Below are 22,766 nucleotides of genomic sequence, written 5' to 3'. Positions count from 1 at the left end.
CATTGCCTTCGGCTCACGTGGAGATACTCAGCCTCTGCTCGTCTTGGCACATTCAGTATCTACCGACCCTACCTTTACATCTTGTAGGGTCAGTTTCATAACACATGCAGCTCACATGGTGAGAGGGTAAGCAGAATAGCAGCAAAGGGATTAGAACGCAGTTTCTAAGCAGGCAAACAGTCTTCTTCTCAACCCTTTGGCAGGACTGGATCGGGAATCTTGATTTGAGTCCAGATTTGCAGTATTTCTGGGCCAATAGTGATCCCTTCGTGCTCCCACACAAGGTTGGCAGCAAGCAGTGGATCTACAGAAAACCTTGCCTCAGAGTGTACTCGCGCCTGGCCATTCCCTCTCATTCCTGCATCTCCCCAACCCAGAGAGCAGAGCAGGATGCTTCTCAGCGACAATGCTGTCTCAGCGCTTGTCAGACCCTCTTTGCCAAGGTGCCAGCAGCTGCGAGAATCGGATTGCGTGTCTGCAAACAGCCAGGCCTCATTGTCTACAATCTATTCTCCCTGGAGGGCTTCCATCTGGCAGAAGCATTTGGCCTCATATCCGTCGCAGCCTCTCCCTGTGCGCCTCCTTCCTCAGCTCCCCCTGGCTTTTGGGATGCCATGGCGGCTGAGGATCCAGAATTTGTCTCCAGTCTGCAGGCTTCCCGGTTGCCTTTCATGCGGCGGGGCGGTTGTGGAGATCTCGTCAGCCGGGCACACATCCATGAATGGATGTGGCCCCTCTTTGCCGATCACTGGGGCGTTTGGAGGACGGCAGCCTTGAATCTGCCTGCGTCGCCCTGTCAATTTGATCGGACTGCTGCCCCCATGCTGCTCCTGGGTGAGGTTGGGGGCGTGACATGGCCATTTCATCCAACGTCATGGCTTTCACTGACGTATGAGAATGCACTGGGCTTTCTGACACACAGCATGCCGATACAACTCCCAGGTATGTCACTGCTGTGCAGGTATTAGTAGCCTCTTGTGCCCTGAGTCTTCCAGGTCACTCACCACGGCCACCATGTGTGGGCCTTGGGACATTCACAGTATCCAGCTGCATCGAGGGCCCGAAGGGTGGCTGCATGGTCCCCCATCAAGTCCAGGATCAAAGCCATTGCTCGTTGATCTGGGCTGCAGCTCCAGAATGCTGGATCTTGATCAGCAGCAGGCCTTTCTGGAGCTGGTGGGAGCGCTGGCACGCAAATCCACCATCGGCATACACCTTTCAGGATCCCAGCTGCGTCTGCCAGAGCTCGACACGAGAGTTTTGGAGGTGGGATCACTGACCCAAGATAGGAGGAAGTGCAGCCATCAGAAAGTCCACCTCCATCGCGATCCTGTGTCGCACAGTCATCTCTTGCCAAGCTGCTGTGCCATCCTACATGTGGGAGGGGCAGGGACGACTCTTGCCGCTGCCAAGGTGTGGAAATGGGTCGTGGTGCTGTCAAAGGGGGTGTCATGCTGCAGGGAGTCAACGAATTCGGCTACCTGGAATGCTGAAAGCTCAAACTGATGTTCAAAGAGCTTTCCAAATGCCGGGAACGGTACAGGTGCACCCTCTCCTACTCAACCAAGACCGCCACTCTTCTGGATGCAGGCCGGGACCCCGCAGCTCGTGGCTCCCCTGCACTTTGATCAGGAGGACTGGGCGTGCTGTGTGGCCCGGACTGGCATCGGCATACGCATTGCTTCGCTGCTGGACATGGTACACCGGGGCACCGACCAGGGTCGGCTTGATGACGAGGCCGAATCGCTGGCCCATGCGATCCAGCGCCTGGTCCGTGACCCCGGCGTGGCACAGCGATGCAGGGAGATGGAGCAGACCCTGCGCGGGGAGGACGGCGTGCGAGCAGCCCTACGTGTCATTGAACGCCTGCTGGCAGAAGGCAGCAGAGTTGCCGATGGATGATCGGGCAGGACCGAGCATGTGACAGTGCGGTGTGCCACTCTTGCCGGCATGTGCCTGGCTGTACAGTACAGAATGCTTGGCGTCTCGAGCCGCAGCACATCCAGTTCCAACTAGCACCTGCAGCAGCTATGGGCTCTGAGCTCGAGACCCCCCACCATCCTATCTGGCACAGCTTACATCGGTGCGCTCAAGGCATTGGACTCATTCATTCAACGATACGGTTGCGTGCAGCCGGTACCCTTCCCATCTTAGGTATTAGAGTCGGCACAAAAGGAGGGAGGCTCGCTGCTTATTCTTCAGGCTGCAGAGGGTCAGGTCAACCACCTTGGACATTTTCCCCGACCACAAACTATATCAAGGTTGGACTTTCCAATCCGCCATGTCCAGCGAGGCTGCAGGAGGAGTATGGGGCGACTGCGTCTGCCAAAAACGTGTCGCCCTGCGGGGCCTGGCCGATCCTTGCCAGAACGAATACGGGGCCCATGTGATTTGGGCACGAGCAGCCCTCCCTGCCTACAGGCAGTGATGCCCTCTCGCTAGTCCCCGCACCCCGCACCCCCCCCCCCCCCCCAAAAAAAAAACCCCAAGTCCCCCTCACCCTGGTCGATGTGGATGGAGGAGTCGTCGGCGCGGTGGGGCTCGTGGGCGCGCAGGCGCGACTGCCAGCCCGGCCAGGAGCAGGTGTCGCCCTCGCCGCCGGCGCCGGGCCCCAGCGCCTGGGCGTAGGCCGCGATGCGCGCCATGCGGTCCTCCCGCTGCGCCGCGCTGGCGTACATGTAGGGCGGGTCGATCTCCCGCAGCGTGGTGTGTCCCGCGCTGTTGCAGACCGACGGCGGGCGCCCCGGCCGGGCCGGCCCCGCGCCGCCCCCGCCGCCGCCGCCGGACTCGGGCCCCTCCGCCAGCAGCGCGATCTGACGCGGGGTCAGCGCCGGCAGGGCCAGCAGGTCGACGTGGGTCTTGTACCCGTTGGTCACCACGTCGATGGTGGAGGGTGCGACGAACTCCAGGTTGGGCGCGTCGTCGTCGAAGCTGGTGCCCCAGGAGTGGATCTGCACGCCGGTGACCACGGCGTAGTCGGCGCGCGCGGGGTCCACGGTCTGGGAGATCAGGTACTCCAGGTCGTCGGTGATGGTGCGCTCCGCCACCTGGGTCATGGCCACCAGGTCCAGCGCCTGCACGCCCTCCTCACCCACCCCCTCGTAGCGCAGGCGCCGCGCCAGGCGCTGCTTCAGGATGGTCATCTCCGGGTCCAACGGTTCGTGCACGCCTGGCACCTTGCAGGCCGCGGCCAGGCCGGTGCGCCGGATGTCGGCCAGCGCGCCGTCCAGCGCGCCGCAGGCGCAGGACTGCCCCGGGCGGCCGGGGCGGGAGATGGTGCCCTGCCGCCCGCGCGAGTCGATGGAGATGTGGGGGAAGGAGAAGAAGACGTACCGCTCCTTGCCGGAGCCCTTGGAGACCGGGGCATGGGACAAGCCCGCGCGCACCCCGCTCACGCCGCAGGTCAGCACCCCGCCCAGGCCGTTGGTGTTGAAGGAGGATCCAAACACCTGGTCGATCTTCTGCTTCAGGGTCAAGGTCACCTCGTCGCGGCACAGGTTCACCATGGCTGTTCGTTGGAGGGGGAGGGGGGGAGGGAGGGGCACATGGGAGGGAAGGGTCGCGATGCTGCCAATAGTACATGCCCTTGCGCGCACCATACCTACAGGACACCCAGCCCCACCCCCCCAAGAGCCCACCGATGCTGTTGTCGCCGCTGAAGCCAAAGGCGTACAGCGCAATCTCCATGCGCTGCATGAAGTCGTCCACGCCCAGGGCGCTGGGGAAGTGGTGGGTGATGATGCGCGTGCGCTGGCGCAGGTAGGCCAGCTCCGTCTGGATGCCCCTGGGCTTCTGGATGGGGGCCTGTTCCTCGTCAGGGGCGGGGGCCTGGGTGCCGGGGGAGGGGCTCAGGCCTGGAAGGGCACGGGTGCGACCCTGGGCTTTCGGGGGCAGGGCCTGGCGAGGGTCCCGGGCCCCGGCGTGGTGGCTGTGGCCCTGGCCCCGGGCTGTCACGGACAGCGCCACGGGGCTGAAGGCCGGGGTGGAGGGGTTGCAGGGACGCAGCGGCATGTTGGAACCAGTGAAGGGTGAGCGACACAGAAGGGCCGGCTGATGTGCTGGCGAGGGAGGGTGAGGAAGTACGGGAGAAGGTGGCACGCCGGAGGCTGCAACCCACCACGACCCTCGGCCCTCGCGGTCTGAGGAGCAGGAATGTGCGAGGTTTGAAAGAATGAGGATCTTTAGGGGAGGCTCGTTCTGCCCTCATCGCGCGCTGCCTTGTTTCTGGCACCCGAGTCCGATTCTGGCGCTCTCCTCAGGTGGGGGCAACAGCTCACGTGGGTGCGACGAGAGCGAGGTCCGAGTCAACAGGCTGGGGCCAAGGCAGGGCACCCCTGCCATGAATTCTCCGGGTGGGCATGAACAGGATGTGTCAACTGAGGTCGAAACCTGCACCGGCGGTGATGGCGTATCGCAGCTTGTCCAGCATGACTTCCAGGCTGGTGTAGGGCGGCAGCTTGAGCAGGTTCATGCAGGTGGAGGCGGTGGGGAGCCGGCCCAGCGCCTCCCCCGTCGCCGCGCCAGCCATCTGTGTAGGTTCGAGAGGAGGGGATGCATGAGGTGGGCGGGGCATGATGGGAAATAGTTGTGTCTCACGGCGTCGAGGCACGATCCCTACACTATGAAAGAGGTGCAGGCGGGTTCAGCAAGATCAGACCTCAAGCGATCTGGCGCGTGCACTTGATTCCCCAGCCCGGGGCCCGAGATCACTCCCCCCTCCCCCCTCCCTCCCCACCGCCTCGCCTGGATGCTGAGTGGGGGCTGGAGGTACTTGAACCCTAGTAACGGGGGCCGAGGGCAGGAGGTGACGAAGCGCAGGAACAGGGCCTGGTCGGCGGCGGTGAGCGCCGTCAGCGCCCGCCACAGGAGCAAGATGCTCGGGTGGTCGGCGGCGTACCCGCCGCCATACCGCGCGTGGGCGGCAAGGTCGGCCAGGTCCAGCCCCTGCTCGCCGCCGGAGATGAGGGCCTGCAGCTCAGCGGCGCTGAAGGGCGCTAGCCAGTGCGGGGGGATGATGGAGTGCAGGCCCCCCAGGAAGGCGCCGACGGGGCCGGCCAGCTGCCGATTGAGCTTGAAGTCGGCCATGCGGTGCACGTACTCGATCACGTTGTCCCGCGTTACACTGCGCCTCGCGCCGCCCTGCACCAGCTCCACCTGTGGGTTAGGGGCGGTTTGGAAAAGGGTGGTGACAGTTGGGCCAACAGTGTATGAAGGGAAGGAGGGGGTGAACAAGCGGAAGCAGCAGGGGCAGGGGTCGTGGAGGGATGCGGTACAGATTGTGCATGCAAGCAGCTGAGGCTGGACCTGACAGGCTGTGGACATGAACATCTGGGTGATGGGAAGGCAGCGATGGGAAGCACGCACGTGGGGCATGCCCCATGCGCGTGCATACCGCGAATCACAACCCCTCCTGCTTCCCCAGACGGCTGCTCCGCCGGTCCTGCGTGGCCTTGGGCACCCTCTGCCCCGCCCCCTCGACATTCTAAAAAGCCACACCCCCCTCCTCTTCAACCCCTGCTCCCTTCCTCCCCACCCCAAAGCACACCCACCTCTCGTGCCTCCCCCGCCAGCACGTCGGTGACGGTGAAGGTCAGCTCCAGCCCCGCCAGCGTGGCGGCGTCGTAGGCACGCAGCTTGCCCAGGTTGGCCGCCAGCTCCGGGTCCAGGGAGGCCAGGTCGCGCAGCTCACACCCCCTCCCCGCCATCTTCTGCAGGAAGAAGGTGGCCAGGGGGAGGTCCACCAGCGTGCCCTCCAGGAGCGCCTTGCCCAGCAGTTGACCCAGGAAGGCCAGCAGGCGGGGGGCGTCGGGGACAAGGGCCGCCGCGCCGGGGGCGGGGTACAGCCGCTGGTCGCTGGTCACCGCGAAGAGGCCGCGCCCAGGGTCGAAACCCTCCTTGCTGACCTCCTCCAGGAACTCCTTGAACAGGCCTGAGGGTGAAGGGGGAGAAGGGCCGGGGGATGGGGTGGGATAGGCAAACGATCGAATGGATACAAGCATGAGTGGAACGAGATGACTCGCAGCAAGGACGCCGCCAACGCATTGTAGCGGTTGCCAGCCAACCGTCACCAGGCCAGGGGCGTGAAGCACCACCCCGCACCCCCGCCGTCGACGCCGGCCTCGGGGAACCCGAGGTCCGAGATGAACTGGATGCGGACGCGGCCCTTGAGCGTGCCGCCAGCGCCCCCCAGGGCCTGGAAGGCGTCGTTCAGCACCTGCCCCCGCCGCACGGGCACAAAGTCCCGGCTGTAAGACCCGGTGCGCAGCTGCCAGCTCTCCTCCGCCTCATAGTACGACGCCCGGTCCTGGGTGGGCGGGTAGGGCAGGTATCACAGGTTTGAAAGGGAATTCTGGGTTGAAGGGCTTGGAGCATGACCTCTGGAATTCTCGGCACACGCAAGGAGAGGGGTTCCTTCAGCAAGAGACCCAAGCGAGAAGCAAGCCCACCAGCGTCTGACCCCTCCCATCCTGGCAAGGGGTTTAAGCCCCTCCCCCCACCCCCTCTCTGCACGGCTCGCCTGCGCCACCGCCTGCTGGAAGGCCTGGACGCGCTGGTGGAAGGGGATGAGGCAGGGCGCCCACACCCACAGCGCGGCGGCGCGGCCCCGCCCGTCCCCCAGCTGCGGGCGCCGTGCGGCATCCCCGCCCTCGGCCTCGGGGTCCGCGGCCATCAGGTCGCCCAGCACGTCGACGGGGAAGCTGGCGGGGACGTGGAAGGCTTCTGCCGCGACAAAGGCGCGGCGCCCGTTGCGGTCGCACAGCTGGCCCAGCAGCCTACCTGCCGTCTCCACGACCTGCGCCTGCAGCCCCGGGCCGGGACCGCCCTGGGCCTGGGCGCGTGCGGCCTCGCCGCCACCTAGCACCCACCACACCGCCCTCTTCAGGGCCTGCACCAGGTCGGGGAGGGGAAGGGGGAAGGTGCGGTCGTACAGATCCCCATCCTCGCCTGGAAATGGGAGGGGAGGGAGGATTTCAACAAGAGGGTGAGCTTTGTTTCAGGCCTGCGGCGTTGAGAAACATCTGGGTGATTAGCTGAACATCCCAGTCCCTTCTCTTCCTCTGAGCTCCTGTCCTCACGTGGAGTTATCGCACCTGTGGAGATGAGGATGGAGCAGGTGGAGGAGAGGATGGACAGCGGGAGCATCCAGCCCGGGTCTTCCCCCGGGTGCCGTGGTCCGAGTCCTCGCGCTCGCCACGGCTGGCCTGGGTGGATCGGAGGGGGGCTTGCACGTGAGTCCCAGGGACGGCATCGGCAACCCGACCAGCCACAAAGCTGCGGAAGACAGCAGTGCACGGATGCAAAGACAATGGCCGTACTGCAAGGACCCTCTGCCCCATGCAGCCCCAGGCGTGAGTCCACACCTGTGAGCCCGTGGGCCTGCATGCCCGGCTGGAGGTAGCCGCTCCAGAGCTGGGCGAGGAAGGGCGTGCCGACCGAGAGCTTGAGCATCAGGCGCTCGCGCATGCCTGGCACCGCCCCGGCCAGGGCGTCCAGGAGCCGGCAGAGGGCGAGCGCCCCGGGCATCCCCCCGCACTGAGCCTCCAGAGACAGCAGAGGCCCGACCAGGGCCTGGAGGAAGGCGTGGCTCGCCAGACCCGCAAGCTGCCGCTCCACCTCCGGCGCCAGGCGCGAGCCTGGCAGCGTCCCAGTGTCCCCCCGCCCGGGCAGCTGCCCGCCGGCCGCCGCGACGCGCGCCACCAGGCGGCAGATCACGTGCGCGAGAGCGCCGGCGTCGGCGGCGCCGAGCGGCGCGCCCGCCCGCCCCGCCGCACCCTCCGTCAGGTTGCCCAGCAGGCTCAGCGCAGCGTCGACGCCCTCCATCGCCGCATCCGCCCCCGCGCCCTCCAGGCCCGCCCCTAAGCCGGGCGCGGCAAAGGCCGCCAGTGCAGGAAGGAGGCTGCGCGTGCGGGGGAAGCCCAGCCACGGCTGCGGTGTGCTCAGCAGCCCAAAGAAGCTGGTGGGAGGAAAGGGAGGAAGGCCGGCCCCATCCGTCTGCGTGCTGGGGGATGGTCGGCGCAGCGCGCCCCGCACCTCGGCAGGGTCCAGGGCGCAGACGAGGCTCAGCACCCCATGCACTCCTGCATCCAGGGACTCGGTGCCTGGGGCGTCGGTCCCGGCATGCAGCGCGGTGCAGGCTGCCCATTCAAGGCAGCCGGGGAGCAGGGCTGTGCAGACGCGGGGGAGCCGGTCTGGGCTGTCCAGGAGCCGGGCCAGCAGGGGCCAGAGGCACGTCGACGAGTCGGGGCCGGCGGGCGCGCAGAGTCCGGCGCAGGTCAGCGCGACGAGCCTGCGGCGCTGCAGGGTGCGGAGCGGCGCCGGGGACCGGCTCGTTGCCTCCGCGGCGCGAGGCAGGAGGGGGATGTCTCCTGCGACCTTGGCGTCGGCAAAGAACATGAAGGCACGCAGGAAGGCTGCATCAGTTGCCATGAGAGAGCTGCAAAGAGGAGGTGCTGGGGTGAACTAATCGATGGCCATCGAGGTAAGGACCCTGCATCGATGTGCAGGCCCCCAGGGAGCGGGTGTCCTGTTCGGGAGCCTGTCACACACTTGCCCAAGCCCAGGCCCATCCCAGGTGCTTCCCCAGGCCCTCACCTGTCGCAGGATGCCGACAGCTCCGCTTCCAAGCACCCCTGCCATCGTCGGCGCAGCGTCTCTTTGGCTCGGATGAGGTCACGGCGGCATCGCCAGCCAGCCTGGGAAGGGGGAGTGAGTAATATGATGACAACAGGCATGGGTCCTTTGGCTGACCTGTAGAGCAGGCGTGCAATGCATGCCTCGCACCCAACCCACCTGGATGGTGGTGGCAGCATTGGCACGAAGTCTGTTGATCCTCCGCTCCTCCCTCTCCCTCCTCGTGCGCTCCAGGATCTCCGCTCGAGTTTCCTCCCGCCGAGACCTTCCTCCCAGAGACACAGCGCCGTGCCTGGCAGCACTACCACTGAATCCTGTCTGACGGAAATCCATGCGCACACCCTTTCGGATCTGAAGGGGGTCCTGCAGGTCCCCCGTCGATCACTTAGTCGGAACTCGTCATGGGTGGGGACTCCACAGCAGCGCCAGGTGCTGTGGCTACCCTCTAAACGGTGGAAACCGATGAGTTTGACATCGCTATCATGTGCATCGACAATTGATTCATCGCAAGCGATGCCTGGTATCTATGGACGAGGAAAGGCAAAGCACGCGCTGCACGCGACTGTGTCGCGTGCAGTTCATGAAAGTAACACAAAAGTCGGATCGTTCGAACCAATGCACAACAAGAGTGACAGCCCGAGCACTCTGTGCATGCTTCGTGACTGCACCTCGCGAGACCTGCCGCCGAGGACGTGGGTATGCTCGTGCACGCAAGTAAGGCCAGGCACCGAGCCCGAGCCTGACGATGTCCCGATCGGAGCCTCCCAGAGGCTCCAGCGAAGTGATATGGAAAGGCATCCTCACCAAATCAAGATTTGAAGAGCACACTGAGGAGGTGCGGGAAGCCCGATGACTGCTGCGGTGGTCGTTGAAGGCCAATCTGGGAGGGGTCATGCCATGGCTGCACCCATGCACATCGCCCACCCCACGTGCCCGCAGATCATCCTGCCTGGCCCCGCCTGCATCACTTCGGTCGCTGTCGGGGCGGTGCCCCAGGCCGGATCATGGGGCACTGCTGCTGGGCCCTCCTCAGTGACTCCTGCCTACGTCCAGATGTGGGGCAAGGATGCACGCAACCCCCACGCCGCCCGCTTCGAAGCGCTTTCCGGGCACGTGCAACAGCCCAAGAAGGGGACGGTGCAGGTCCAGCTCAAGGTGGGTAGGTGTGGACGGGAGCCCAACAGGCACATGCAAAATTGGGGCCCGGGGATGTCTTCCAAGAGCGGCAGGCTGTCTGGGGTCGCGCGCCATGAATGTTGCGGGCCTGTCAGTCATCACACCATCTTGCTCCCCTCAGGCCAGTGATGTTCTTGAGCATTATCAGAACCTCACCCAGGCTTGCACCCCCATGCAGGACATGATCTGTACCAGGCTAGTGCTGACGGGGCGCTTCCAGACGCTCCCTCTCACGCTGCATGGCTTTGGGCTGGACCAGGCGGCGCCCCGGCATGCCCCTGCCTCGCCTCAAATGCTGACCCTGGGCGAGGCGCTGCAGCACCGCCTGGAGCCGGGGCTTGAACCCACCCCCACTGCGGTGCTGGAGACTGCCCGGGGGCTGCAGGCCAGGGCCGCCGCCCTTGTTTCTCATTTGTCAGCGCTGCAGGACGGGATCGATGCGATGACGATCAAGCAGGCAGAGGTCCCCGTCGGCGTGGGCCCGTGCCTCGACGAGGCGCTGGCGCTCGCCGACGACATCACCGGCGTGCTGGCGGCGCCAGCAGACGGCCAAGCGGTGCGGGAGGCGCTGGCGCGGGGCGCGCTCGTCCCCTCGGCCCCGGGATGCCTCGACCGCGGCCTGTGCCTCGCGCTGCGCTGGTGCCGGCTGCTGCCCGGGGAGGAGGCGGGGGCGCCCCCCGCGACCCTGGACCTGGCGGCGGGCGGCCTGGCCGCGCTCTGCGCCCTGGCCTGCCTGGGGGTCGACGCCGCGCTGTGCATGCTGCGCCGCCCCGCCGTCTTCCTCATCCTGTCCGAGGTGCTGGGCTCCGGGCCTGGCGCCTGGCCCCAGCGCCACGCTGTGCACGCTCTGGCCGTGGCCCTGGTCCTCATGGAGGCCGGCGGCGTGTTGGCCTGCGAGGCCCTGCTGGGGCGCTGGGAGTGCCCCGTGCCCGCGCAGACGGGGGCTGGCGGCATCTGGCCGCCCGATGGCGCCGAAGAAGGGAATGGGAGCGCCTGTGAGGCGGGACCGGGGGCGGTGACTCCGTACACCGACCAGGCCGCTACTGCTGATGTCCACGATTCAGAGGGCTCTCCTTGGGACGAGCGATCGGCTGAGCTACGCAGTGTGAACGATGCTGCCAAGCCGCTCACAGCTCTGGCACCCCCTCCGCTCCCGGCGCGGGCCACCATCCCCCAAGTAGACGGGGCGAGTGGGTATCCCTCGCCACCCAAGCGCAGGCATGAGCCCATACGCTTCTGCCCAGGTGGGAGGGTGGGTACACTGGTGCAGCGTGCGAGGCCTCGTGGAAGGGAGGTGCCAGTGTGATGCCGAATGTGAGAGGCTGTTTAGCGAAAAAGTGCATGGCACATTTGTATCCTAGCCCAACCAACCTGCCTTGCCATTGTTGCCTCATGTCTACAGAGGAGGCAGCAGACTACAGGTCCGGTTCAGGATGGCCCCGCGCCATGCCGCAGCCAAGCTTGCAGGCGGCGCATGCAGACCCAAGCGAGGCCCGCTCCAGGCAAGAATTCTGGTTGCAGATGCCACCTTGGGAGCTGTCACGAATGAATGGTATGAAGACAGCGCCACTGACGATATAGTAGGCAGGCCCAAGCTCCTGGGTCGTTCAAGACACCAGCGTTGCCACTCACCAGACCCCTTTGTGACTCTGCTTCGGCTGCAGGAAGCAGCGGCGGGCCGGGGACGCCCACCATGGCCCCGGGCGGGTTGCACACCAGGCCACCCGGGTCGCGGTGCCGGCGCCCCGCGAGCGCGAGTGGCTGCCTGAGGAGGAAGCGGCGCTGCTGCCCCCCCCCCTGCTCCCCCGCCACTCCCCTCCCCCTGGCGTGAGGATGTGGCACCCGACGCGCCTGGCGGCCCCCCGCCCCGCCGCTGCCGCGCCGACGAGGTGGCGACCAGAGGAGGAGGACCCTGTGGTGATCATGGCGGCGAGGTCGGCCGGTGCCGCTGTAGGCAGGGTGACCCACCGTCCGACGCTGGGGTGGCCGGTGGAGGCCCGGCCTGGAAACAGAGGAACAGGAGACCAAGGTGACCATGCTGCCAGCAGGCTGCACGGACCAGGCAGCGGGGCCTCCCCAGACCGCGAGTTGCAAGCGGGAGCTCGGCGAGGGAAGCACCGGAGCAAGTCCAAGTCCAACCACGACCAGTCGGAGCGCCGGAGGCGCAGCGAGCGTGACGGGACGAGGTCCGGTAGCAAGACCTCGGCCTCGGTGGGCGATGGGGACAAGTCCTCCACTCGGCACAAACACCAGTCCAAGAAAGCAGCGCATCCCTCCGCAGAGGGGCCCCCGGGGTTCTCCATCCCTGCTCCGGCGGGGTCTGGCCCTGGGCCAGGGAAGTCAGACCAGGCGCAGGGGAGCGCAGTAGTCTCCGGCGACAGAGAAGGCGCGAGCCCCGTGGCTCTCGAGCCCACTCTTGCCTCAGAATCCTCGGGACCCACTGTTTCTGCCCGCTTGGCGCACGCCGCGGTCGTGGAGGCCCGCATCGACGCGCGGTGGGAGGCTGCGCAGCAGGACCGGGACGCGCTGTGGACTTCGGTGGCATCCCGGCTCCTCACCCCCCAGCCCCGCCTCCTCGCCAGCCTAGCCACACAGTGCCTCACCCTGCTCGGCGCCGCCGACGCGGCGGCGGCGCTGACGAGGACCGCCGCCAAGCTGGCGGGCCGCGTGGCGGCGGAGATGGGGCAAGCGCGCCCTGACGTGGACGAGGGCGCGCCCGTGACGACCGACTCGACTGCCTTCGTGGCGGAGCTGGGCCGGGCGACGGGCGAGGCCGCCGCCTCGCTGCGCTTTCTCACCGAAGCGCTGCGCGCCGGCGAGGGGCCGGCGGCCGGCGTGGTGACACTGCTGCAGGCCCGGCGCACGCCCCGCGCAGTCTGTGTCCTGCTGCGCGTGCCGGCGGCTGCGCAGGCCGTGCTGGCGAGCAGGGTGCGTCGGGGACGGGACCTGGTGGATGGGTGCTCGGGATGCTCGTGATGAGGACCGACCCGGGTGGAGGAGGGGCAGCTGGGCGGCGTGGGAGGTCCAAGGGGGCTGGCCTGGAACTTGCAGGGCTCAGCATGTGCTGCGTGTGTCCAGCCATGTCCCTTGCCGTGGCCGCAAGGGCTTGGGGTGCTTGGATGCTTAAGGTGTGGTCTTGCGGGAGGGTTGCCCACGTTGATGCGCGGTGCCACAGAGAGCCTGTCTCATCACCTTCAATCCCCACCCCTGTCAAAATCGCAGGGTGAGGCGTCGGCGGGGCTGGAGGCCAGGAACGAGCTGTCCCGGACGCTGGGGCTGGCCCTGCGCCCCTTCCTGAGCCAGCTCGCCAGCAGCCCTGCCACGCTCGGCCTGCTGGGCTCCGACCCGACCTCCCTCGCCATGCTGGCGGGGGCCGGGATCGACATCGCCGGCGGCGGCCACTCGCGCTCCGACCGGGAGCCTCCTGCCCTGCGCTCCTGTGTGGGCCAGGCGGTTCTGGCGCACGCTGCGGTCCGACGCTTGGTCGACTGGCACCAAGGTCCAGGAGAGCACGGGTCGGCGGGGACGGAAGGATCAGTCGTCGCGCTGCGCACGCTGTCCGCCGTCCAGCCGGCTGCCGCCGCGCTGGCGATGGCGCTGAGCGGCGAGGCGGCCGGCGCTGCTCTGGCGCAGGCGATCAGTGCCCGATCGCCCGGCGCCGTCGAGCTGGGACTCGCGCTTACCTGTGCGTCCATGCTGCCGCGCTGCGGTTGCTCCCTGGACGCCCTGCTGGCTGCCGGGGAAGGTGTGGATCACAAGGGTGCGGAACGTGCAAGTGGCCCCGAAACCAGCGCGCCTGGTGAGAGGCAGGCCCTGCCGGGGCCGGGCTCGGCCCTGCTGCCGGAGCTCTCGGTGCGGCTGGGGGTGCTGGTCGCGGTCCGGGACCGGGGCCTGCCCGAAGTCCTGCGTCACGCGGAGGCGCACTTGGCGGGGCATGGGGCCGATGGCACCGACTCCCAGCGAAATCTGGTGGAGTCAGCAGCCCTGTCCGTCGTCGCCTCATCCGATGTTGCCTCGCCTCGTACTAGCCTCGACCGTCTCATGACTGAGCCTCCAGGCTGGGCGAGCCTGGACCAGGCGCTGCGGTGCCTGGCGGTGCAGTGCGCGCCCGGGTCAGCGCCCGGCGGCCCCTCTACCACGCACATGAAACATTCCCGCCGCGCGCTGACGGAGGCCGGCGAGCGGGTGGACGTTGCCGGCCTGTTATCCGCGGCCCTGGGCGCTGCGACGCGCGCGCTGCAGGCCTGCCGCGACGCAGCGTGGGAGGGCGGCCTGGGGAGGGCGGCGCGCGACCCCGGCGGCTGGTGCGCCGCCCGGTGTGCTGCGCTGACCTTACAGGAGGGCGCGGCCACGGCCGCCGCCGCTGTGCTGCCCTGTCTGGCAGGGTGCGAGCTGGAGAGCCCGGGCCTGTTGTGCGCGCTCCTGGCGGCGCACGCAGCTCTTGCGACCGACGAGGAGGGCCTCGGGATGCTGTTGCCGGGGGCCACAGAGGAGAGGGTCGAAGAGGGTTTGCACAGCGCCACGGCGGCACCAGGCGGTCAGGCGAAGGGTCGCGTGCGGCGCGCCCGGGCCGGCATCGTCCTGGCGCTGCGCACCTGGCTCCTGAATGAGAACGCATGGACGCCGAGACTCATGGACACCCTGTTCTCGGAGCCTGGTAGCCAGAGAGGAGGCCTACCACTGCTGCAGCCCTGGCCGGAGGCCGGCGCGGCCGACAGTGGGCCCGAGCCTGCGCCTCAGGTGCCGTTCTGATGGGGTGGAGCTGAGTGGGGCATGTGGGGGAAATGGTCGGGGGCGAAGCCAGTTGCCGGGCGTCGTCGCCTGTTGCAATTTGGCATGCGGGCAGGAGCTGGGCAAGCCTTTCAGTACCCGCACCGAGCATCTCAGATCACACAGAGCTTGATCCGACCCCCACTGCTACCTGGAACTACCCTCCCCCCCTTTCCCCCTCTTGCCCAAATACCGAAGCTGCCGGCGTGGCTCTTCACGACCACCTGCCTCCTGGGCGACCTCTGCCCCGAGGAGTGGCTGCCGGTGGGGCACAGCGCACCCAGCGCCCCTCCCTGCCAGCGCACCCTCCGCTCCCGACTGGCTCAGGTGGGCTGGGAGGCTGTGTGTTTGCTGATTGGGATTGGGTTGGCGTCTTTGGGGGCAGCCAGCCTCTTGTTGCACTTCCGGCCCGGGCTACGGTCTGCAGTCAACGGTGGCTCCATGCCTGAGCTCGACGTCACCTTCCGAGCAAACTCCACCCTCCCTTGTCCCCATGCACAGGCCCTGCGAGCCCACGCACGGTCCCTGGCTCTGCTGGCGGAGCACGGCACCGCCAGTGAGTCGCGCCTGCTGCGCGCCGCGCTGGGCAAGCTGCTCGCCCGTCTTTCGTGCCTGCACCCGAACCTGGGCGAGGTCGCGCTGCGCCCACTGGCGAGGGGTCTGGGCGGGCTGGCCGCCCTTGCCCCTGGCACAGCCCCCGGCCCGCTGCTACACCGAGCCCGGGGCCTGCTGGAATTGGCGGTGCCCCTGCTCCACCGCCCTGCGCTCAGGGCAGCAGCGCTGGACGCGGGCCTGGTGGGCCGGTTGGCCACGATCCTGGGTGGGTAAGGGCCTCGAGTTGGGTGGTGTGTGCTCCAAGGGGAAGGGGTCCACCCTGCGCTGCAACATGCAGCCCTGGGTCTGGGTCCCTCGCCATATGCTCCTTCGGAAATGGTCGGAATGACGCCGTGCAGTGCTCTGGCCGACGGGGTACGCATCTGCGGCGGCCTCTGTCTTCCTGCCCAGTCTCGTCTCCTTCACCCTCCCTACTCCACAGGCCTGGCCTACTACCCGGGCATGCCCGCCACCCTGGCACCGGAGCGGGCGGCCCTGGTGCTCTCCACCCTGGAGGCCTGCCTGCCGCTGTGCAGCCCCGGCCTTGGCTTTGGCCACAGGCCACCCGAGCGCACTGACGACGGCCCCCGCGCCGGGGACGCGGCGGCGCTGGCGGCGGCGCTGATGACTCATGCCTCCGCGCTGCGTGAGGGGGCCGACGCGGGGGCGCTGGCGCGGCGCGTGATGCGCTGCCTGGCCGCCTCGGAGCACGGGCGGGCGGGCTTACGGAATGCGCTGGTGGCGCGGCATGCGGCGTCGGTCGCCGAGGCTGGCGCCGCTGGCGAGCACGCCCGTACGCGCCTGGGCCTGGCAGCCAAGTGGGCGGCTGATAGGGCGGAGGGCCTGCTGCTGGACCGGGGTGTTCTCCAGGAGCTGTGTGAGACATATGACCAGGACAGGGAGTGGCCGATGCAGCCCGCTCATGCCAAGTATGCAGCCCTGGAGGCGGCTCTGCAGGTGCGAATTTGTGGAGGGTGGAATGCCTGGTTGGGCAAATGCCTTTCATAAACCTTTGTGAGGTGGTCTTGCACTGCAACTCTGTAGGGCTTATTCTGCTGGATCTCCTTCATGTGTTTGCGTCAGCTCTGAGCCTATCCAAGGGCGACTGGTGGCATGCCGTTGGCTGAGATGCAGCTGCAAGTTGCCGATGAGGCTCTGTGTTGACATGTCCCGAACTGATCTGCATGCAGGCCCAGCCTCCCCACTCCGATGTGCTGGGATGGAGGCCAGAGGACGCCTCGGGGGGCTTCCTCGTGCAAGATCCCTTCCTCGTCCTGTTCTGGAATAATGTTGCGGCACGGGTGCGATGACTGCAAAGGGGCTCAAGGGTCGGGGATTGTACTCATGCCGTCTCTTGGCTCGCATCTTGTGAAGAGCTGCATGGAAGAAACGGATACCCTTGAATTTCCAAGGCAGGACGCTGCATACCTGCTTCACATGACCAATTCACATTACCCTTTGTCTCTCGCACTTCCCTGAATAAAGCAGGTCGTCCCCGCCTCGGCGTTGTCTGCCCAGGCGGCGGCGCAGCGCCTCGTCAAGGTCGACACGCGCCCCATGGCAGATACGTGTGCGCTTGGGGCTGGGGCCGAAGACGCCATGACCACCTTCCGGGCAGGCGCGCCCTGCCCCCTGGGCCGCCTGGCTTGCAGGGCGGCCCCACCCTCCCCGCCCCGTGAATACCTGTCCTGGCAGCTGGCGGGCAGTGGAGAGGGAAAGAAGGGCGGCGCACCCGCTGATGTGGCGAACACAGATGCCATCGCGAAAGGCTCTGCCAAGGAGGTGGTGCCTGTGGCAAGGACGGGCGGGCAGCCAGAGGAGACCAGACACTTCAGTTCGGAGAGGAGCAGGGCCGCCTCGCCCGGCTCAGCAGGAGACCCTGTGGCAGCACAGGGTGCAGAAGAGCCGCCGCAGCCGCCTGTAATCATGCCCGGGGCGTCTCCATTGCCGGAAGGGACGGCATCCGAGCCGCGTGACAGCGTTTTGCATGGAGTGGGACCCGCACCTGGACCTGAAGAGCTTCTTGGAGACCCCCAGGCGGCGATGGTGAGTGTGATTGGAGCCTCGAATTGGAAGGAGTCTTTTTCCTGTGTGTGGCATGTTGAGGGTACTTGTGTCCGCAGCATCCAGACTACTGAAATCCTTACCAAATGTTCTCGCCCTGCTGAGGCCACATCTTCATTGTCATTGCTCCAAACTCCCACTGCACTGTCATATCCGCATACTCCCTACAACCTCACTGTGCCCACCATTGCTACAGGCACTCCTCCGAGACCCAGTCCGCCTTCAGAGCCTCCTGCTGAAGCATCCAGATCTGCTGATAGCCATCAAGTCCCGACTGGGACTCTGAGCAGCATGGCATTGACCTGAGGTGTGAGCACCCAGTGGAGTTACATGACCCTGACTAGAGTGTCGGAAAGAATGGCCTAGTCATAATTCCTATGCAAGTTCGCGGAAGGACCTCGCGACGCTGCTTTCCATGTATATACAGAAATACTTCCGCCTTGAATGAGACTCGCTGTTTTCCACCAGTCTTCGAGTACTGTCTGCTGCATACCCCACAGCCCGCTTGTTGGTGCCAAACCCAGAATCCACGCCGGTAACCCCTTCGAACCAGCGATTGCCGGCTGCCGCCTTACGAGACTGAGGTGTAACGAGGAATCCTGGACAGCTTCTCCCACATTAATGGTGTTGGAGGCCGATGTGGGCATCGTCGCATACGCGAATGATGCTCAGGGCTTCGCCGCCACCCTCAAGCACAGGTAATTCGGGCTGTAGCGGATTTGGATCCTGTGACAGCACTCTGCCCAGGGGCCCCTCAGCTCCCGTCGCTTATTGCATCCATTCCTCAGGTACTCTGATTTTCGCGTGAATGAGATTCGCCAGGAGGGAGGCGTCGTAAGACTGGTCAACACCACCGTCCCCAAGGTCAGCATGTAGTTGGGTGTCCACGGCATCTCCTGTCAGCAGAACCAGAACCATTTAGCAAAGCCGTATTTGCATGCAGCTGTAAGCATGGGCAGAGCGCCCAGAAAAGCCCAATTCTCTGGCCTGGGAAGTAAACCGCATCGCAAGCCATCACCTAACGCTGTCTCCTTGCAACAGGCGGCTGAGGCTCGTGAGGTGCCCCTGTGTTCCGCTCAGGAGCTCATCCAGAAGTTGGAGTCTGCGACGGGCAACCCCGCTTCACCAGACATCCTTGACTTCTTAGAACGCGTCAAGAATGGCTCGGTCAGTGGTGGCATGGCATCTTGTGCTCATAATGGGGTGTTCATGGATGTGGGTTCTGCTCCACTTGGTGCATTCTGCCCCAAACCTCGTGCAGGACAGCGAGGTGGTCGCTGATCTCAGCAGAAGCCCAGTACAAAGCGCGAGGCCCCCCCCCCAACGCGCAGGTTCCTCCCTCGGAGCGCATTCACCTGGGCCCCTTTCAGGATAAGGCGCAACGAACTGCGGTGCACGGAATTTTCAAGGCCTGGCCGACCCTGGCGACCGAGACAGGAGCCGAGGGCAGCATTGAGCTCGGTCTGGGGGGTGGCAAGGGGATCAAGAGGAGGCGCAGTGAGTGGGCTGGCGGTGACGCTCGGTATGTGAAGTTTACCATGTACAAGGAGAACATGGAGTCTCAGGTGGGTGGGAAAGGTATGCGGGAAGGGATGTGCATGGGAATCCTGGCCTTGGGTTTATGTAGTGTGAAGGTACCCACACTGACAGGTGGAGGAGGTTCCGACGCTGTCAACAGCACCAGAGTGTGGCAAAGGCTTGACTTGAGGCAGCCCTACAGGTCTCACGCCCACAGCCCTCCACACCCAATTCACGTCCAACACTTCCCCCCAGGCCGCGCTTTCTCTGCTAGGCAGTAAGCTGCATGTTTCCGCCAAGGTGTTTGGGATTGCGGGGACCAAGGACAAGAGGGGCTGCACCTGCCAAGAAGTCACCGCCTTCAGGGTCGACCCTGGGCGCCTGGCCACAGCTGCCAAACAGCTGCGGGGCATCAGTGTGGGTGACTTTTCTTTCACTGACGAGGAGCTACACCTGGGTCAACTGGGGGGCAACAGGTGTGTGCATGCCTGGTAAAGGCTGGGGTTGAGAGGCTGTGAGATCACTTGTTTGGGTTGCATTGCAACACAAGACATCCCGAGTTCTGTACCCAGACCGATTGCGAGGGTGCCCCTGGATGCCACGTGCCCAGCCAGCCGAGCAAACCTGGCTCACCTAACCTTTCCTCCCATCCCATTCTAGATTTGAGCTCATTCTCAGGGGGCTCCCACCTGATGCAGAGGAAGACGTCAAGGCGGCGTGCACAGCCCTCGCTGCCTCTGGCTTCATAAACTACTTTGGCCTGCAGCGATTTGGCAGCGGCCCCATCCCGACACATGCCATTGGCAGGGCTCTGTTGGCAGGGCAGTGGGACAGGGCTGTCGCCAGCATCCTTGGTCGGGCCGGTCCGGATGTCCTGCCCACCAGCCTCCAAGAGGTCAAGAGCGCGCTGAGGGGCACCCCCGGATTTGCAGTTGCTGAGACAGCTGTGCTCCAGGTACCCTATTTCAGTGTGCTGATGGGCTTGGCACATGGGTGTGGTCTTACAGGGATAAGGCACTTGTGAGGCAATACCTAGTTTAAAAAGATCGTCCTCGATGCCAGCTTCCTGGTTCAATGATGCTTTTTGGTTGCTGGAAGCTACTGCCATGTCACCTTCCGCTGCTCTACAGACGCAGCGTCACCAGGCAATTGTGTGCACATACTCCTGCGCACTCTGACTGCTTCATCACACCCGGTCACTTCCCTCCCAAAATCCCACAGGCTCTGCTGAAGCATGGCGCCACCAACTACCTCACAGCAGTCCAAGCCATCCCGCGGAACCTGCGCACCATGTACATTCATGCCTACCAGTCTTACCTCTGGAACTCAGTGGCGAGCTTCCGGCTGCGCCAGTCCAGGAGTGCACTGCTGGTCGGAGACCTGGTGGCACAGAGCAAGACCGGTGCGGGTGGGCCTGATGGCAGCCAAGAGTTTGTGGGCAGCACAGACCAGGTGCCCCTCCATTCTGAGAATGAAGTGGAGTTCACGGAGCCCGGAGCAAACGCAAAGGAGGCGGCCGCCCCTGCCAACATGGTGAGGCATTGGGTTGGGCATGGTAGAAATTCTACTCTGGCCTGCACGTTTTCCCCACTTCCTTGTGTGCAGACATGCGCTGGGAAGGTCGTTGACACACACTCAAATACCCACCCATCCACCCTTTGCAGGCGGTGCACATAATTTCAGCAGAGGACCTGGACACGAGGTCATACTCCATGTCCGACCTGCTCCTCCCGCTGCCAGGCAGCAGCGTCCGTCTACCTGAGAATGCCACCGGCGAGGTAGTGGCTGCAGTAAGACAGAGCAGCAGGGTCAGCGGTGCTGGGTGCATGATTGTATGACCGTCCTTACCATGTGCCGGCTCTGGCCACCACCTCAACGCTGCACACATTCAAGGCGTGCTCCAAAGACTCCTTCGCCCCTGCGCCACTGTGTCTAGGAGTATGCCCGCCTGCTGGCCGAGGACGGCCTGAGCCTGGAGACCTCAGCGCATGGGACTGCGGGGTTCACCCTCGCGGGACAGACGGGGGCGTACCGCCTCGTGCTGGGTTCCCCGGGCGACGTCGAGTGGGAGCTGCTGCGCCACTCTGCACAGGACACGGACCTGGCGGAGGGGCAGGGAGTGGAGCCCGGGGGCGCCCTCCTGGCCCTGCGACTGGCCTTCAGCCTGGCTCCCTCCTCCTACGCCACCATGGTGGTGAGGGAGCTGACGAAGCAGTCCGGCGCGGCGCTGCATGCGGCCCTGCCCAGAGCTGGGCCGCCTGTCTGAACCCTGCTGCATGTTGTGCGGCTCTCCAAAAGGTCTGGAATGAATAGCAGGCTTGCGCCTTAACCACTCGGCCACGTTGTCACGGCGCACGACAACGGCAGGATTCGAACCTGCGCCCCTTTCGGGACAAACTACTTGCAGACGTCCAGCGACAGATGGAAATCAAACAGGGTAACTGGGAATTTATTCGAGGTTATGTGCACTGAGGCAGTCAGATCTGCCACGGAGCTGGCAGTTCGTGCCTCAGAGCTGGCGATCGACATTCCTAGAACATGAGCGCATGCACAGGACCGTGCTGCACTCTGCAAGAGTCACAAGTGTTAGGGTTCATTGTATGTGTGCTGATTTCGCGATGTGATGTGTCCATGTGCAACTGCCGTAGATCGCTGACGCTCCTCATCGACTCGCGCACTGCTCAAAAATTGCTAGGTTCAAGCTACCGATGGAAGATCTTGGTGGATGGGCAGGACACTTTGGTTCACCCAGGAAGCAGACGGTCAAACGAGGTCACTGCCGAGAGCACTCTGGAATACCAGCCGTCGATTTCGCAAGATGATCCTGTCCGACATGAGCTTCGAGATTAAACCCTGATGATATAGAAAATATGCGAAAGTCGATCTTCTGCATCTAGTAACGCACTCATACTCATTCGGGCTGCAACTCGCCCCTCCAAGGCGTGGTGGGGATCTGCACTCGAATTCGCACTTCATGTGGCATCGACTCTCTCGCGCAGCACACGCGAGGTGCGCCGAGCGAGATTTTGCAGCAGATATATATGCCAGTCCCCATTAAGCTATCGACTCCTCGATCGTGCTCGGCGCCGAGAAGTGCCGCGCTGTCCTACATCGCAGATGTCGCCATAGTCAACCACACGCGCATGTGTTTCGAGCATGTCTGACGTCCTCATCACGGACTGCCGTACCACTACACAAATTGCCGATCACCGCGGAGGAGCATGTGGCATGGAGGGAACAGACAGAAGTCTATCGCCGCGTACTGCGTGTGAGGGACCACGACGCCACCCGCGCTCACAATATCGTAAAGGTGCCCTTCTGGACTGCTTTGGTGGAGATCGCTGGCCCTATGCCCTGCTTTATGAGATACAGCATCTAGACCAGCCTCAAGATACCTGGCCATTGATTCACACTCACAACCACTCCATCTCCAGACGAATGCCAGCAGCCAGCTGACGGCGGCCTGGAGCGTGAGCACTTCCCTTTTCTTCTGCAGGGATGGCTCCCAGGGATCGACAGCCATCGACCCCGACAGGCTGGCCGGCTGCATAGAGACCAAGCTCCTACCAGAGCTTCCTTACCTTGCAGGAAGGTGATGAGGCCTCAAGGTTGCAACATGTTGGTAGACTCCCATGGCCTCGGGCGCTCAGCCATGCCAGGGGATCGCTTCGTAGGGCGTTGGCAGGCACCTCGCAGCGGCACATGCACAAGCCCCTGCATTACCTGGAGTGTCACCCCCTGCAGATTGACTGGCACAGGGTGGTTGCAGCCACACAGGGAGACGGCCATCCTCTGCAATAATGCTGGAATCGAGTTGGCGCACGCCAAGGTGCCTGCGGAGAGTGCAACGAGCTTGGGGGCATGCGTCATGACAATGGTGCCTGCTGGCAGCCTTCATATCTGCCGGTATGCAAGGCATTGGTGCCCCACCTCGGCTTCTTCTTTAGTAAGAGCATTCATCCTTTGCAGGTCCCAGCTCACCTCAAGATCCAGGATTTCGGCCCCCCCACCTG

General features: G+C 64.9%; 4 protein-coding genes across 4 annotated transcripts; 2 read left to right on the top strand and 2 right to left on the bottom strand.

Annotated features, from left to right (window-relative positions):
* Positions 1-2,438: 2,438 nt before the first annotated feature.
* F751_4065 (hypothetical protein) lies at positions 2,439-4,011 on the bottom strand (the record flags this gene model as incomplete). Its single annotated transcript, XM_011403648.1, has 2 exons — positions 2,439-3,508; positions 3,639-4,011. The coding sequence occupies 2 exons, from the start codon at positions 4,009-4,011 to the stop codon at positions 2,439-2,441; spliced, it is 1,443 nt and encodes a 480-aa protein (XP_011401950.1).
* Positions 4,012-4,372: 361 nt separating this feature from the next.
* Positions 4,373-8,427, bottom strand: F751_4064 (E3 ubiquitin-protein ligase UPL6; the record flags this gene model as incomplete). Its single annotated transcript, XM_011403647.1, has 8 exons — positions 4,373-4,528; positions 4,810-5,154; positions 5,550-5,929; positions 6,100-6,304; positions 6,686-6,945; positions 7,092-7,202; positions 7,362-7,926; positions 8,032-8,427. 8 exons carry the CDS (start codon positions 8,425-8,427, stop codon positions 4,373-4,375), a joined length of 2,418 nt encoding a protein of 805 aa, XP_011401949.1.
* Positions 8,428-9,684: 1,257 nt separating this feature from the next.
* F751_4063 (hypothetical protein) lies at positions 9,685-17,474 on the top strand (the record flags this gene model as incomplete). The annotated part of the gene is made up of 11 exons (XM_011403646.1): positions 9,685-9,794; positions 10,003-11,051; positions 12,233-12,549; positions 13,030-14,547; positions 14,776-14,904; positions 15,079-15,397; positions 15,614-15,669; positions 15,823-16,128; positions 16,362-16,472; positions 16,660-16,739; positions 17,432-17,474. 11 exons carry the CDS (start codon positions 9,685-9,687, stop codon positions 17,472-17,474), a joined length of 4,038 nt encoding a protein of 1,345 aa, XP_011401948.1.
* A 382-nt stretch (positions 17,475-17,856) lies between these two features.
* Positions 17,857-21,019, top strand: F751_4062 (Pseudouridylate synthase 7-like protein; the record flags this gene model as incomplete). The annotated part of the gene is made up of 9 exons (XM_011403645.1): positions 17,857-17,933; positions 18,024-18,099; positions 18,277-18,402; positions 18,567-18,800; positions 19,009-19,229; positions 19,414-19,708; positions 19,975-20,286; positions 20,418-20,531; positions 20,690-21,019. 9 exons carry the CDS (start codon positions 17,857-17,859, stop codon positions 21,017-21,019), a joined length of 1,785 nt encoding a protein of 594 aa, XP_011401947.1.
* Positions 21,020-22,766: the final 1,747 nt, after the last annotated feature.

Source organism: Auxenochlorella protothecoides (genome assembly GCF_000733215.1).
Source record: "Auxenochlorella protothecoides strain 0710 unplaced genomic scaffold scaffold46, whole genome shotgun sequence".
NCBI lineage: Eukaryota > Viridiplantae > Chlorophyta > Trebouxiophyceae > Chlorellales > Chlorellaceae > Auxenochlorella > Auxenochlorella protothecoides.
Note: the sequence above shows the minus strand (reverse complement) of the source record. Positions and strands in the feature narration are given on the sequence as shown.